This window comes from Pelobates fuscus, chromosome 5 (genome assembly GCF_036172605.1).
Source record: "Pelobates fuscus isolate aPelFus1 chromosome 5, aPelFus1.pri, whole genome shotgun sequence".
In the NCBI taxonomy this organism is placed as follows: Eukaryota; Metazoa; Chordata; class Amphibia; order Anura; family Pelobatidae; genus Pelobates; species Pelobates fuscus.
In genome coordinates this window covers 351,274,992-351,291,340 of record NC_086321.1, presented here as the reverse complement: position 1 = coordinate 351,291,340, position 16,349 = coordinate 351,274,992, and the positions used below count along the sequence as shown (strand labels likewise).

General features: G+C 43.5%; 1 protein-coding gene across 1 annotated transcript; it reads left to right on the top strand.

The window, feature by feature from the left end:
• Positions 1 to 5,699: 5,699 nt before the first annotated feature.
• Positions 5,700 to 15,282, top strand: SMIM44 (small integral membrane protein 44). The gene is made up of 2 exons (XM_063455915.1): positions 5,700 to 6,286; positions 12,441 to 15,282. Exons 1-2 carry the CDS (start codon positions 6,085 to 6,087, stop codon positions 12,656 to 12,658), a joined length of 420 nt encoding a protein of 139 aa, XP_063311985.1. The 5' UTR covers positions 5,700 to 6,084; the 3' UTR covers positions 12,659 to 15,282.
• The last annotated feature ends 1,067 nt before the right edge of the window (positions 15,283 to 16,349 follow it).

Here is a 16,349-nt window from a genome sequence, read left to right as displayed (position 1 = left end):
TTTACTAAAGTATTTTTGAGGTGACAGTTGTCCTCTAATCCTCTAATAAGTGTATTCTAATTGCATATCGATTTATATATACCGGTATGTAGATGTTTATGTTTATATTTATGTAAGGGCTACTAAGAATATGATTCTTCAGAAATTGTGTAATTCCTTCGTCTGCAGAGCTCACACTTTATTTCAGCGAGATTAGCTGACTATGCCCTGACATCCACATGATCTTCAATAATCCTCTTTTCTTTCTAACTTTATCCTCTTGCGCAATTAGTAATCCTCTCTGCTGCTTCCAGTGGGCTATTAACACCTTCGTTTCGACTTCCGAGCTGGCCAGTACTAAGGAAACATAATGTTTTTATGACTTATCGGCTTCCTATACCTTTTAATAAATACCTACAAGAATATCACAATGACGTTTCAAATGCACTTTGCAGGCGAACATGCTTCCGTGGACTTCTGGCACCATAACCACTACAGCAGGCTGTAATCTCGATCGAAACATTATATTAACAGAAGCAAAATTCTACAGTAAATAACAGAATATTATTTATCTTAAAAATCACTTTTTCAGGGTTCTAATTGAATTAAAACGTATACCACATGTTCATGGTCAGGATGGATCGTCTTGTCTCTTATTGTTGGGGTTCTCTGACCAGAACATCTCATATAATTTCTCTGGAATGACAGTAGCAGGACGAGGCCCTCACTCTTTCCACGCCAGATGAGTTGTTCCTATGGCATCAAACTGGGCAGTGTAGCAGCCATACTGACAATTCCTTGCACATGACACTGTTGTTGCTGAACACGTTTCTTTTCTCTATTATTCTTTATTTTTTATTATTATTATTTATATAGCGCCAGCAAATTCCATATTTATTTATTTATTTCAATTTGTATTTTATTGATTTCCATGCATAGAAACATACATCTGTATCATATTGCGGTATGTGATATAAGGTACCAACAGTGGTCCAACTGAAATATCTTAACAATAACTGCGTACATTAAAATTCAACGTATTTTGTACATTGTACAGTTTAGGAATAAGTGCGACTTGGTGACCTATGTTATGTTGGTCTGTCTATGTGTGTGGGCTATGGCGGGGCGTTGTCCCTCTATACTTCGTCTGTTTGTGGTTCTCAATTCTAGTGTGGGCCTGTTTGTGTGTGTTTGTGGGTCTTATGTCTGTCAGCTATCTGCTGGCCTGGTGGTCTGTGACCCGTCTATGCGTGTGGTGGGCCTATGGGTCCCCGTTGAGCATTCGGCTTGGACTAAGGGGTCTTTTTTTGGGATTGTGTCTGTCACTCTTAGGCGCCTGAGGAATTTCTGCTTGTCACCGTCAGGGGGAAAGGTAGTGTTTCCTCTCCACTCTGTGTGACCAGTGATCCGTCTGCTCCCCACCTATACCGTACCCCTATTTCCTGTAGTTTGCCGGCAACTGAGCGTAGCTGCCTTTTCGCCGCTAGTACATTGAACAGGAGATCTCCATATATAGCTATTATGCAGCCCTCAAAGTTCACATTTTTCAGCTCTGGAGCGAGACATGATGGCGGATCTGGCCGCAATGTTCTTGGTTACTGCGATAATGTCTCTGGGTGCCTCCGCCGGGCTGAGGCGGCTTTTCGTATACGGAATGCGGTCGTTACCATCTCCTCGGCGACTCCACTTTTGGCTCCCATGTGGGTCAGCATACGGTGCAGGAAGGGCAGAAGGTCATCCCCTGAGATCCCCTCAGGCACTCCTCTGATGCGGATGTTTTTCCTCCTGTGCCGTGACTCCAGCACTGTCACATTCTTGGACAGGTTTTGGACCTGTGTAGCCAGACTTTGAATCTCCTGCTGGGCCTTCTGCAGCTGTGTGTCTCTCTCTCCATTCTCGGATTCGACTGCTGTAAGTCTTTTACCCAGGGTGCCTAGTTCCGTTTGTGTCGCCCGCAGGTCTGCCTTCCCTATTTGCCTCATCTCGGTTAGAAGGCATTTTAAATCTTTTTTTGTTGCCGGCGCTGAGTCTGCATCTGGGTCAGACTCACTGTCAGTGCAGCTCGCTGGGGTATTTTCCTTGGCCCGCTCCGCCTCCTGTGATGCCTCTGAGGCTTCATCCTCACTCTGTGCTTCCGGCGCCATCTTGGGTGCTTCCCGCCTGTCAAATGCTAGCCTGATATCAGGCATTTTGCGTGTCTCCGGCACGTGTTTTTTTTTTTTCCCCATTTGGTTAGCTTTTGAGGGGTGGATGTCTCTGTGTTTGTGGGAGCCTTTTGGGTAGGTTAATCTCCCGTTTTTCGAGTCTCTGTGCCGGAGCTCCTCACAAGTACGTCTTGCCTGTTGCTCCATTGGCCACGCCCCCCAGCAAATTCCATATTTTAAGATTAATACAAACACTGTGAATGTCACTGTTACAACTGTACTTTCGACACTGTCATTGTAAACTTACTTGATTTCCCATTGTCAATATAATGCACGTCATGTACTATGTATCCTGCATTCACAATAAAAAAAATTGTCTTTAAAAAAAATAGATACAAAAAATCACTTGTTTCCATGTAGTTTGACATCTGGTGTTAAAGTGTACACATATAATATTTTCCATCCAGTAACAATTTAATTTAAACCACTTTTCTTAAGTATCAATCCACTAACAAAAACATACGATTACAAAAGTTATATTTTAATATGGTAATCACATGGCATGTATTATTGTATGTATTTTTATGCCTCTAAAACTTTTAAGTACAGACTTTCCTTTTCAGTATCCAGCCATCCTGTTATCTGACTTGTCCGTGGTCAACAAGTCACACCAATGTAACTAATGCCCATCGATAATTCTTAGCTCTATTTATTACATGTCGGATTGAAACATCTTAATTATAATATAAAATCAGATTGCTTAATATTTTATTATTACAATATTCTGAGGGGCGGGGCCTGGGCATCAAGGCGGCTGGCTGCACATCGTCTGAGCTCCTGATTTGAATCACACAATCTGCCTGATATCGGACACCCAGCCAGTTGCCGACGCCCTACAAAGCTACATACAGCTATATGTGACCCCGGGGGAAGTCCCTGCGACCTAGCGGACTTACCTGCTCAACTCTCCCGCGGAGACCACTCTGCGGCCTACCACAGCTGCCGGGCGGGTGAAACGGCCGATCACCTGCCCCACATGAAGCTGCAACAAATGAGGTCTACCACTCTCGTCGTTACCCCCCCTTCTGGACCAGGGGGGATATACCGGTTGCCACTGAAGGACTCTCGCTATTCAGCATCAAGCCAGGGTCCAATTCGGGACCCACGCGGCGCACTCAATATGACCGCCATCCCAGTGTCTCAGCAACCATCACCAGGCCTGACGACACAGGACTGGCTCACCGCATTCAATTAGAGATTTGACGACGTCTGCCAGAAATTCTGGAGCCGGATCCACGACCGAGCACGGAGGCAACCCTCTCATGCAGAACGGTCCCACAACAACACCGTAAAAGCATACCCCTCACCCAAACTGGAGAATATGAAGGGACACAGCTCGCATGTACCTACACCGCCTGGGGCTCAAATGGTGCTCAAATGGAGGTATCCCCCCCACTGCCGTCCATATACCCAGGAGGTCATCCGAAACCCGGAGAACCCATGGGCCCACGATCCTGATGAAGGGATCAATGGACACCAGGCACAGGCTCCCACAAAGGCCTTGGGACGAAGACATGGAAGACGGAGACCTTGCACACCCTTATCCAGCCGACAGGAGATAGCACAAGACCCCCATGGACCTGGTATGCAGACAGGTGTGGGGAACACAAGAGCTCCCTACCAAATGGGGCGTGGACTGCCACAAAGCCAGAGGGGACTGCCACACACAGGGATCGGCTGACAGCCAGGCCTCTCCTGTTGGAAGCTGAGCTGAGCAACTGAACTTGAGTGATATCTTTAGTCATCACCTGAGATGTTTATTATTATCATTATGTTTTAGTTAGGCCTGTTGTCTACTTATTTTACTTTATGCAACATTATGATATTTTGCCTATTTAACATATGCCTGACCGAGCTCCCAGATGGAGCTTATAGCATGCAGATGCTGACGCCACACTGTTTCGTTAGCCTCAGTGGATTAATCACTCCCTCTCTTTGCCTCATCCTTACCCGTACTTAGCCATTAACACTTGCACCTAGAGAGGGTACATCATATGCTGTTAGTAAATCTCCTACTTTATCTTGCACACAGACATGTGGGTCTCAGCTAGCTATATACTACATTAATCTCTTGCATCATACTCGCACCCCACAGGCAGGCTACACCTCATAGCAGGAAATCGTCAGTTAAAGTCAGTCATTTCCACTAAGCTTGTTAATGATCCAATGTTATCCATGTATGCATATATACAAACTGATACTGCTGTGACGACTGACACACCACTTCTACCCGAGTAAGCATGTCATTCATTCACAACCTGTGCAATCAATCCCGACACTATCTAACCTGACAATCTCTGAACTAGCTGAGATCTTGTGTTTAAAACTGCGTCTCTCCCATGACCCATAGCACTCTTAGCGTTAACCACTAGTGCACAAAACACTACACACAGGCCACTCCCATATCAGCGACAGACCAACGGTCGCTTACCCCACCCAACTGGCCTACCACCACCTACCGCTGCACCTAGGCACAGTGGGGCGACCGGTGCCATGAGGGTTAAGCAGGACTCCGGAGGGCATTCAACCCCCTAGGGGTATTTGTTAGTTTATTTATGGTTTGTTTTTGCCTTGTTAACCGCACCAACACTTAGTAGTGGGAATATACACATAGAAGGACGAGACCACCTATAGCTATGGTCTCATTGAATCCCACCTTACACTACGGCACTACGCTACCTTGCGACACAACCCCGCAAGCATTTAATCATATAAGAACGAGCTCACAAACAGAGGAAACACTTTACATCAGCCCAGCGTTCCAGATAAGCGGCTCAGTACCTATATATATGCTAGCCTGATGCTCCCTATAAGCGGCTCAGTACCTATAAGTGTTCAACGTAGGCCTTGCTGGACATACATCACACACGCTAACCATTACCTCACTTGGCTACCGCTGATAGGAAAGCCTAAATTTTATCGACTATGCTATGCGTACTTATTGTCTATTCATCTTCTTAACAAAACATTTGTGCTGTCTACGCAAACCACATGTTTTAACGGTTATGTATGTTACGGCTTATGACTGCTATTGTGGCTGAGTAAGCCTATTGTTAAACCCTGCACAACAAAAATAAAGAATTGAAAAAAAAACTGCGTCTCTCACCCTGACATAGTCTCTCAATGTTTAGCCTGACACTATAATATAAAATTGTGCCGTTTCCTCACATGCCTTGTCAACTACTGTTCAAAATAAGCTTATTGTTGCTGTTGTGGCACTGTAAGATAAAATGTTATCTGTTTTCACACGCACAAGAAAAATAAAGATTTAAAAAAAAAAAATTATTACAATATTCTGGTTCCTACTACGACGTACGTTGGTTCAGCTCCTATAAATTCAAGCAGAATAATTCCAAGATAGAATACTTTGGAATTATAAAGAATTTCGTAGAAAGTTCATTATCTGAAGGACTTCAATACACTTTAATACCTTTAGCGATGTGTCTGGAGCAGGGAGTGGGGGGGAGGAAGGGGGGGGATAAGTCGACGGATCATCCCTGTAAATCAGGAGGGACAGTAGAAAGAAAGGCAGTCGTTGCTATACAGAAACTCAGAATAAATGATCACAAAAGAAAAAAGGAAGCTACAACAGAGCAAAACACAAGCTAGTGTGTTAGTTGAGGTGCTAATACAGATTTACGGACTAGGATAAAAGACACAAAAATGGCATCAAAAACAGGACAAGACCTAGGACTACCATACACCATCTTCTTCAATGGTTTCTTGCATGTGTAGTGTTTAAGGAGCTGAAATACAACTGTGTTGGCCAGACATGAATGGAGAAGGAATTTCACATACAGAATGCTTTACGTCTTAACTTGAGGGATGTGAAGAGCAGTTAGTATGGGAGTGGAACCCCTTAACGTCTAGTTGCATTCTGGAAGAGGAAGGTGGCCGGATCATGGAGGGACACTTACTGTCTCAATTCTCAAAGGAAGAGGAAGATGAAACACCACTATATAAAGATTACAAGCCACCTGCTTTAGATGCTATTCAATTGCCCAAGTATGTCCTGTACTTGATGATGGCTGCACTGGTGGTTATAATGGTGGCATATGCAATTGTGGGACATCTTATGAAAGACCTTCTGCATGACTTAGCAGGTAAGCATGAGACACAAATGTTAATGTCACCCTCTTTGGTCACTGACAGTTACCGACATGGTCACAGGGACAGAGATCTGGTGATCTCAAGGTTCCGTAGAATGACATTGTATTCCATTGAAAATAATTGCTAATTAAGGACATACCGATCTGATGCCATTGGACAATGAAGTGAATGTTACTTCTCTGTTTGTTATTGTACAGATTATGTTGTGTTACCCTCAATTGCCTCTGTACCTACATATATGAATGATATTCAATATACGTTGAATTCTATTTTTAAAAAAAATATTAATGTCACCAATCTAAAACATTCTTTCTAACAATTTATATAACACGTGTGTACTAAAAATAAGTTTAGCATATACAGAGCCCATACACACTACATAGACCAAATAAACAAATGAGATAATTAACGAGTGTTGCACAACGAATTGTGTCACTACAATTGGCCCTGCAAACTACCCTCCTATAAAGTAATTTTTTGATACCAAAGACGTATTGAATGGGATGGAAAGCAGAAGAGAAGGTATATAGACGAGAGGTGTAAGTATAGAGAATAAATGACTAGAGAAGCAGTGAGGAGTAAATGAGGAGGGATAACAGGGCCGATCCTTGGTCGCCAGGTGGTGGGTGGTGCTGTGGTGGTGCTGTGCGGAGTGGATTGGTGGGCTGTCACAGGGGGCCCAAGAGGTGGCCGGTTGTTCTTCCTGCTCCTCCCTTGCACGCCCTCTGTGGTGATGCTGGGCGCTGGAATATGATGTCATCACTAAACAGCGCGTGAGGGAGCAGTGAGGATAAAGAAGGGAGACCACCAGGGAGAAGATCGCCACTATCAGAGACAATTTTAGATCACAGAAGCCTGGGTGCAGACATTTTTTGGGTGCACTTAGGTGGGTGTGGTCATATTACTAACTCCTTCCCTTAACAAATGTCTAGTTCAGACATGCATGTTTCTATGGCAACTACTCCACCTCTTCATCTATAAATCCCAACCCCTTTTTTTTTTTTAAATCAGACACACACTCTCATGGTCAGACACACGCACTTACTGACAGTCATACACTCTCAGTGACAGACACACACTCTCACTGAGAGACATGCATACACACACGTATTTGACACACATACACAGACACACACATACACTCTCAATGACAGTCACACAATCTCACTAATTTGAAACACACTCACTGACAGTCACACACTCCCACTGAGAGACACAGACACACACACACTGACAGACATGCACTCACTGACAGACACACACAGACAAACATGCTAACAAACACACACGCTGACAGACACACTCACACATTCTTACACACACTCGGAAATTAATTTTATTGATTGATTTCTTTATTGAGGCTGAATCGACCTTTGGAAGTCCAGTAGGGGGTCCGGTAGAGTTCTTCCCCCTAGAGGTCTCCCTTCCTGCACCTTACTGCTCCCTCATGTGTGTTATTTAGTGATGCCAGGCCAGAATGACTTAAAATTCAAGCTCCCGGCATCACCACAGAGGTCGCACGAGGGAGAAGCAGGAAGAACAGACAGTCCGCCATCGCCGATGCATGCCTCCAGCTTTATCTGGCCTGGTAAATTTCTGCAGAGTAGGCATCTGCAGTGTGGGGAAAGCAGGTGCATACTCTGCTTTACTAAAAAAGCACCGCTCCGGGGGCTCCCTCAGGTAGCCAGTCGGCCATATCTTAAGCACCCCTTTGGCCTGCTCTGCGCAGCACCTCCCCCACCTGGCACATGGGCATTTTGCACCCCGTGCACCTGCCCAGAAATGGCCCTGCCCACTGGACCCGAGGGAGAGGACCCACACCAGCTTTTTCCAAATGTAGGGAGGCAATATGGGCCTAAAAAAATAAATCAACAAGAAATACTATTTATTTATGAGTGTGTGTGTGTAAGAATGTGTAACTGTGTGTGTGTGTTAGCGTGTGCCTGTCAGTGAGTGTGTGTTTGTCAGTTAGTGTGTCTGTCAGTGACTGTGGCTGTCAGCGTGTCTGTCTGTCTGTGTGTGTGTGTGTCTGTCAGTGAGTGTGTCTGTCATTGTTGCGTGTCTGCCAGTGCATGTGTGTCTATCTGTCATTGAGAGTGTGTGTCAGTATGTATCTGTCGGCGTGTGTCAAATCAGTGTTTGTGCCTCTCAGTGAGAGTGTACAACTATCAGTGAGTGTTTCTGTCAGTGAGTGTGTGTCAAATCAGTGAGTGTGTGTATGTCCGTGACAGTGTGTGACTGTCAGTGACTTTGTCTGATTACTAAAAGCAGTAGGGCTTATAGATAGAGAAATGGAGTTCCTGCCATAGAAACATGCATTTGAACTGAAAATTTGCAAAGGTTAGTCCAGTTGGTGAGTAATATGACCACACTCACCTGGGGGCGCCAAAAACATTTCTGTAACCATAGGATTGACCCTTTCAGGAAGAACTTGTTTCCCAGGGTTTTGATGTTTTCAGTAAACAAATATGGCCCTTCACTCCCCTATTTACCTCAGAGGAGCTGATCACATTTTTCAGCAAGGAGAATGTGGAGACAGGGCTGTGGATGCAGGCCCCCAACGAGACCCAAATAAGTTGTCCCAATGTCCTAAAACAGTTTCTTAATTACTCTGGGAGGGTTCCAGTTTACATCTGGCACCATAACCACTACAGCAGGCTTTTATCACGATCCAAAACTTCTATTAGGTGTGTACGGTCTGCAGATATTTAGATAATAGACTATTTTTATTAGGAAGTGGTTATCAATTATATTAGTATTGTTTATCAAGTCCACTGGCACAGTAGAGAGACTCAAGACTGCACTTTATTAAAGTCTATATTTTTATTCCTTAGTTGCAAGCTATCTTTAAATACTGTGCTAGTCCATGTTTCTAGATCTTTTACTTTTGTGTAAAAACAGCCATAGCCAAATATATCACAATCACCTTACAACGTTGACTAACATTTTCACTCCTTAGTTTCCCCACTAACATGTCACTAGGTGTGGGGCCCCTCCACTTAGTCTGCCTGGGGGAGAAACAGCCCAGAGCCTCTGGTCTAGAGAGTGTTGCAGACCACGAAGAGCGTGTCTTGCCATCTCTGGGGGATCCGATCGCTGCCACAGGTTACCACAGCAACACTGTGACACTTCAAGTGCCAGCGCTTGCAAGATAACTACCTCATGGTCTGCAACTCTGAACCTAGCAAGGCTACACACCAAATATCTAGCCTACCAGACCACCAGGGAATTGCTAAGTGCATTTAAAAAAAAGGTATTTCCATGTGGGGAGGCTGGTCATTGAAACACAGCCTCCTAACACGCTGTTACCCTCACACACATTGTCATGATCCCTCACACTGTCACACTCACCCCTCTAACCCAGTCTCATTTACCCCTCTTGAACCGTCATGCTCATCCTGCCGTAGACATGTCATCATACACACACCATAATGAAACATAGGTTCGTAATAAACACAATGCACAAAGGACACAGGCACACAACACACTGCGAGCAGCTCCCCACACACATACAATCACAGACAAAAACATACACATGCTAAGAGAGACTTTAATTCACACACAAGAATACTCAATGTAAAACATACACTCTCAGGCACATGGGCAGGTAGACATTATATGGCAGGTGATTTTAATGTTATGGCTGATCAGTAAGTCTTTGAAGAATTTCTTTCTTCAATCTAGTTTTTGGTCCCAAAAAAAGATTACAATAGATTTTTATTTGGTCTTTTTTGAGCTGAATAAAGAAGATATTCAAGAAAGACTCCAAATGGTAAGTATACATTTTTTAAAAATGTTACATTATTTATTATTAGAAGAGGACATACTTAGGGAGTGGCTAGGTGGTTATGGCCCCCCAGACACTTGGAGGTTAAATTGCATTTTTATTTTCTATTGGGTTTTCATTAATGGGTTTTAATTTTTATTTACATTTGTTTTATAATATGCCTCATAAAAAGAGCAGATTAGGTGTTTTTGTACACACCAATCATCTCTTTGTATAGGATGTGTAGAGTGTTTGCAGTTGTTAACTTTATTAATAGTATTATCAGGTAATAGTTAGCGACAAGTTTGAAAACCAGTCTCTAACTAGCTTTTAAAGACTCTCTTTATACTTTGTGGGAGCAGTTACCAGTATAGTCAGCCGGTAATATCCTGTTGCTAATTGTGAGATTTTGGAGTTGAGAAACAGCTTACGCTAGCTAATCTTAGAGGAACACTCCACTGCCTGAATACAAAAAATAAATACAAATAAATAAATAAGAAACAGCTTCCACTAGCTAATCTTAGAGGAACACTCCACTGCCCAAATACAAAAAATAAATAAAAATAAATAAATAAATAAAAATCCCTGTTTAGTAGATATACTCAAATGAAAATATGCATGCATTTAATTATGCAATTTTGTCATAGGGATACATCTAAAAAGAGCTTGTCTGCAGCCTTTGCAAGCGCTCCCCATCTAACCCCGCCCAGACTTTATGTGACTCTCAAATTACAGACTCCCAAAGCAGCTAAATGAGAAATCTTTGTAAGGCACTTGCTCTGAGCAATTGCTGCCTCTTGAGTTTAGCTCCATTGAGTTAACCAAACCAGGAAGTAACAGGACCTGTTGTCCGATTGACAGCCGGGGTGGAGGGGTTGTAACAAAGTTACTTTATAAAAATTTCAATTTCGGGGGCAGAGCCTTACTAGCTAGCTGACAAGATGTGCCCTGCATGAGCTCCTGCTGCACGGGCTCTAAACACCACAATTTCTCGGACTGAAGTGCTGGAAATCTCCCACAAGCTATTTGGACTGGGGAAACCTGCACCTATCCAGAGACACCAAGCTTGACACCTGGAATGAGCGGGAACCGCGGCAGCAAATTGGGGCCTACCAGAGAAGGCAGGGGGGAAAGACGGACACTTTCTATCCCCATGCCACTAGCCACAAGCAAGCATGAAACACGCACTCCACCCCTATGGACTGGCGAGGGATATCCCTGTCCCTGCCAGACAGAGCAACTCCTGCCCCAGACCCGTTGATGAGCCCCACAGTCCCCTTACAAAACGCGGGAGCGGGGGTCTCCAAAAAGGCGAACGCATCGGACCCAACTACACATGGTACGCAGAGGCCACAACCTGTGCAGTCAGACCCCGGCAACCAAGTAAGCGACTCTATCAACGTAATCTTTGCCCGCTTCTGGGCCAAACTGCTGATACGCATACAGCAGAATATAATCAAACAAGCACAGACTGCACAGGACCAAGCCTGCAGTGTGCTGAGACCTGGGAACCCTCTCAAGGGCACAAAATGTCCACACCTCAGAACCCCACGCAAGATGCCCACCCGGGCTGAAAGCAACATGTGCCACAACCCACAGGCACCAGCCACATAAGCAGAGGGCTATAAGACACAAGCGACAACATGCAGCAACAGAAGACCATCCCAATAGGGAAGACATTGGCCCACTACGGATCCCAGGTTCGTGGCAAGAGGGTGCCAGTTTTCACTAAACCCCGGGGCAGAAGGGAGGGCCTTATATCTGCGATGCTGTGCTATTTCCCTGAAGGGAATGAGCTCTGCAACGAGCAACAAACCCCGTAGGGGGATCGGATGACTGTATACACTTGACACCTGAGGCCTATATGGTAGCTCAAAACCACGGAGTCCACGGAGCATCGACTCGGACGCAGCCCACTAACCATAAGGAGCTGTCTAGTACCTTTGTCAAACCCACATGCACCCACTCTCATGTTCCTAAAAACGATGCCCCTACATACTTAGCCTGAATCCCTCATGTTTATATGCTTATACTAATACTTTAACAATTGTGCATGTCTTCTCCTTTACCCCACTTGCAATACATGTTGAATGCCAGAGGAATGCTGTTGGGGTACCTCAGGCCAGTCTGTAACTTTCTATGCACTGCAAAAACATAAAGAAAATAAAAAAAAATAATAATAAATAAAAAAATGTCAATGTCTAGAAATGACAATGTTATTTTCCAAAAAAGGTGCGCATTAGATTCGAGTAAATATGGTATATAAATTTTTTTTATATAACAATGCACACATTGTTGGGGCCTGCAATTACCTCTGGACAAAATATATATTTTGTGAGCAGCCATTTTAAGTTATTGATATTACTCTTGTTCCCTCACAGATTGGGCATTTGGGCCAAAATTAGACGACGAGAAAGTTCATGAAAAGGGGTATAAAGATGAGAGTGAGCGTCGGACGGGCGAGTTTAACTTGAGTATGGATGGATTTGGTGATACACAAAGTCTGTCACCCTTCGAGATAGAGCATTTACCGCAGCGTCCTACACATCGTCCCTCTATCATCACTTTTAAAGAGGACAGCCGAGGCAGACTGTTCTGAAAATCTCATAGAATCTCTACTGCCGGATCTCTGTATGCAAGCAACACTCTAAAAATGTTTGGTATTATTGGACATAGTGACATTTACATACCTATTTTAAGGATACATCATTATTTAACCTCTCTAGGGTCAAAGTATCAACACAAACAGTTGTGCGTATAAATGCTAAAAATCTATATCAATGCTTATCAGTCTATACATATCTCTACATAACAATGCAAGTATTCAAATTCATTAAGGGGTTAAGGTATGCGTTTTCCTGCTAACTTTTATACTATACCGAAAATGTGTACAGGTTGGGTGGGTCTAGGTGGAAAGGTTTGGCAGTGATGCAACTGGTGATATTGAAAATGCACAGCCATATCAGCTTTGCGTCAATGTAAGCTAAATTGATTGACAGTCTTTAGGCCAGTCCCACTCCACAGAAAACTATGCAGAGTTTTACTGCAATACTGCTGAAGTGCTCTCTGCATGTCCCAGTGCCCACAGCACAATGCGAGCATGTCTAATAATACGCTCGCTCTGTGATGGCTGGGGACAGCATCCTGGTGTCCTCAGATGTGGAACACCAGGGAACCAAGCATACCTGACTGATTAATCGCTGAATTTCCTGCCTGCAGTATTTAAATTCTACTTACTATCAAGCAGCCTATCAATATGTATAAATAGTATTTGCAGGAAATGATGCTGCATTAGGCAATCCTAGTTGTAGTATAAGCTGAAGGGACACTGTAGCTCAGGGGTGCCCAAAAGGTAGATCCCCAGATGTTGTAGAACTACAACTTCCATGATGCTTTTCACACAGTGTAGGTAATATATCATTTCAACTCAGTGAATTGGTTATAGTGCCTAGAGTTCCCTGGTGCTGTCCCTCTGTTTGGTGTTAAACCATTTTCAGCCAGTGTGACACTGAATGGGTGTACAAGGCCACCAAAAGTCTTGGGCAGGAGTGCCCAAAAGGTAGATCCCCAGCTGTTTTAAAACTACAGCTTCCATGATGCTTTGTTATTCGAAAGGCTTCGAAAGGCATGCAAAGCATTATGGAAGTTGCAGTTCTACAACATCCGGGGATCTACCTTACGGCGCTCCGGGCTCCCTCGGAGCTGGGGTCTCTCCTCCTCCTACTGACGTCATCGGCTGAATGTGCATGCACGGCGTGCATTCAGTCAGTCCATAGGAAAGCATTTCTCAATGCTTTCCTATGGACGCTGGGGTCTTCTCACTGTGAAAATCACAGTAAGAAGTGCGGAAGCACCTCTAGCGGCTGTCAATGAGACAGCCACTAGAGGCTGGATTAACCCACTTATAAACATAGCAGTTTACAGCAGGCAGGGATAACCCTAGATGGACCTGGCACCCAGACCACTTCATTGAGCTGAAGTGGTCTGGGTGCCTATAGTGGTCCTTTAAACTCCTTCACTGTGTTAACCTCTACCACTTCAGATGGAAGGCTATTCCATGCATCCACTACCCTCTTCCTTATCCGTATCAGTGTATCCCAACAATGGGTGGTTGTAATAAAAGTGGTTAGATGACACTATCAGCCAATCACCACTGCCCATTGCTGTTCCTACTATTGCTTCCTCATTAGCCTGAGTAGTACTGAGGGAACAGGCTGCTGGGGACAATTTTGCATTAGAACATTAAACGCGGTTTAACCAAACAAATAACCAATTCAATGATATGAAACAGGTATCCCTTTAAAGGTACACTCAAGGCACCATAACAACTTAATTGGAATTAAGTTGATATGGTGCCACCAGGTCCCTGGCACTGGCTTACCTTTAGAGGTTAGACCATTCACAAGTGGTTTACCCCCAAAGTTCAGTAAATAGCGCCTGATAGCTTTGCTCCCCCCGTCCTTTCGCTGCTTAAAATCTTGAAAGAGGAAGCCTCGGCCATGGGCGCCTCTGATTGTTCTAAGCCAATGAGTAGATCCCCATTCACAAAATGGCTTGAAAAAGTATGTATTTCTCTCAAGCCACTCATTGGCTTAGAACATCAGCTGGCACCTCTAGTCGGGCTTCTGAGCAATGGGGCATCGGCTGCTGGATGCTGGACTTTGGGCTTAAACTATTTGTGAACATTTTAACCACTAAAGCTAAGCGTTGCCAGGAACCTCCTGGCATAACGTGAATTTAATTCCAATTAAGTTGTTATGGTGCCTGTAATGTTCCTTTAAGTAAAAAAACAAAAATGGGCAGAAATGAGAATAATTACCTGTTCAGAGTAAGCTGATAATGCATTTAAAGTTTGCAATGGATTACTCTTTCAGTTAGTTGCTTTGGCAATTAAACGTTCACCAGCCAAAGTCCAGAGAGAAAGAATGAAAGCAAATGCTTAACCCTTGCAGACTCACAGATCTTCCAGTACTAATGTCAAATGTGATATGTTCTGCAGTTTAAACAAAACACACCCGCACAACGAACACAATGCACTGTATAATGATGCTGAGTATACTTAGATTATCATACTGCCTTGCGTTATGTCGGTATATTTCTACAATATAATGCTGAGTGCTTATAGCACTACCTTTTTAATCTGGTCTAACAAGCATATGGAGTCGTATTATAACTGCTATCTGCTGGATATGATCATACCGCCTGTAAAGAAAACACAATTAAATAGAGTCATATATTAAAATTTGATCTACTCTCTATTGCGTTGTTTTTGTTTTTTTGTGAGTTCCCTCACAGTTTGCACGGCAGGGAATGGGTTAACCAGTCACTGGGAATTTTAACATGGATAATGAGTGGATTTTACCCCCTGTACTGCCATAAAACTGCAAATTACCAAGTGATTAATGAGCAAGGAGGACAAGGCAAATCCAGGAGTGTCACTTCACTAAAGATCAACACCTGGCAAGGTTATACTTATTTGGGACTGAACGAGCTGTCGTGTGTCTGCTATCCCTGGCACCATCTTGTTCCCCCCAAACATGTCTGCGCTCCAGTCAGTTCTGGTTGTTCTGATGCTTGCCTTATCTACTATGGCACAAAAAGGTACGTGAAATGTGGTGATCATGTTAACTCGGTTAGAGTTGGTCATTAATAAACTGGAAGAAAAGAAATGTCTGGGCACACCTGAGGTTTCTTCTAAAAGGCGATTGTTTTTCTTTTTACATTTGAAACCAGTAAGTGGAGACAAAGTTTGGCTCCTCTCTGAGACTTGAAGGCTCAGAGAGGAGCCGAAACGTTGGCTCCACTTCCTTGTTTTAAATAACATTCAAAAAAGACTGCCTTTTGGAAGAAATCTCAGGTGTGCCTGGATATTTCTTTTCTTCCAGTTCGTGGTCTAATTACTTGAATGTGTTTATTATACTCTTGGGTATGTTTGTTTGGTTTTTTCAAACATTAAATCACAAACTGTTGTGAAATCACTAGTAAATGGTACCTTTTTTTTAAGGTCACAAAAGCTGAGCAGGAAATGTTGCTAAATTTATGTATTTTTATAACTGTTGCACAATGAATTTGTTTTAACTTTTTTTTTTTTTTTTGTGAATGTGTGACAATTCATAGTTTAGCAAATAACCCACAGGGGGTTTACTCACTAATCAATGACATTCAAGCTACATTGTGACTTGGAGAATTTATTAAACTCTAATTTGCGACTTGAAGTGCATGATTTAGAGAACATGCAAGAGCTGGCTCTATCATGCTTGTTGGCATTTTATGATAATGTCACTGTAATA

What these genes read in the sequence shown, in the direction of transcription:
- SMIM44 (XM_063455915.1), top strand. Translation starts at nt 6,085, where the DNA reads ATGGAGGGACACTTACTGTCTCAATTCTCAAAGGAAGAGGAAGATGAA. An exon ending in CCTTCTGCATGACTTAGCAG is followed by an intron (nt 6,287 to 12,440) that starts GTAAGCATGAGA and finishes GTTCCCTCACAG; the next exon opens with ATTGGGCATTTGGGCCAAAA.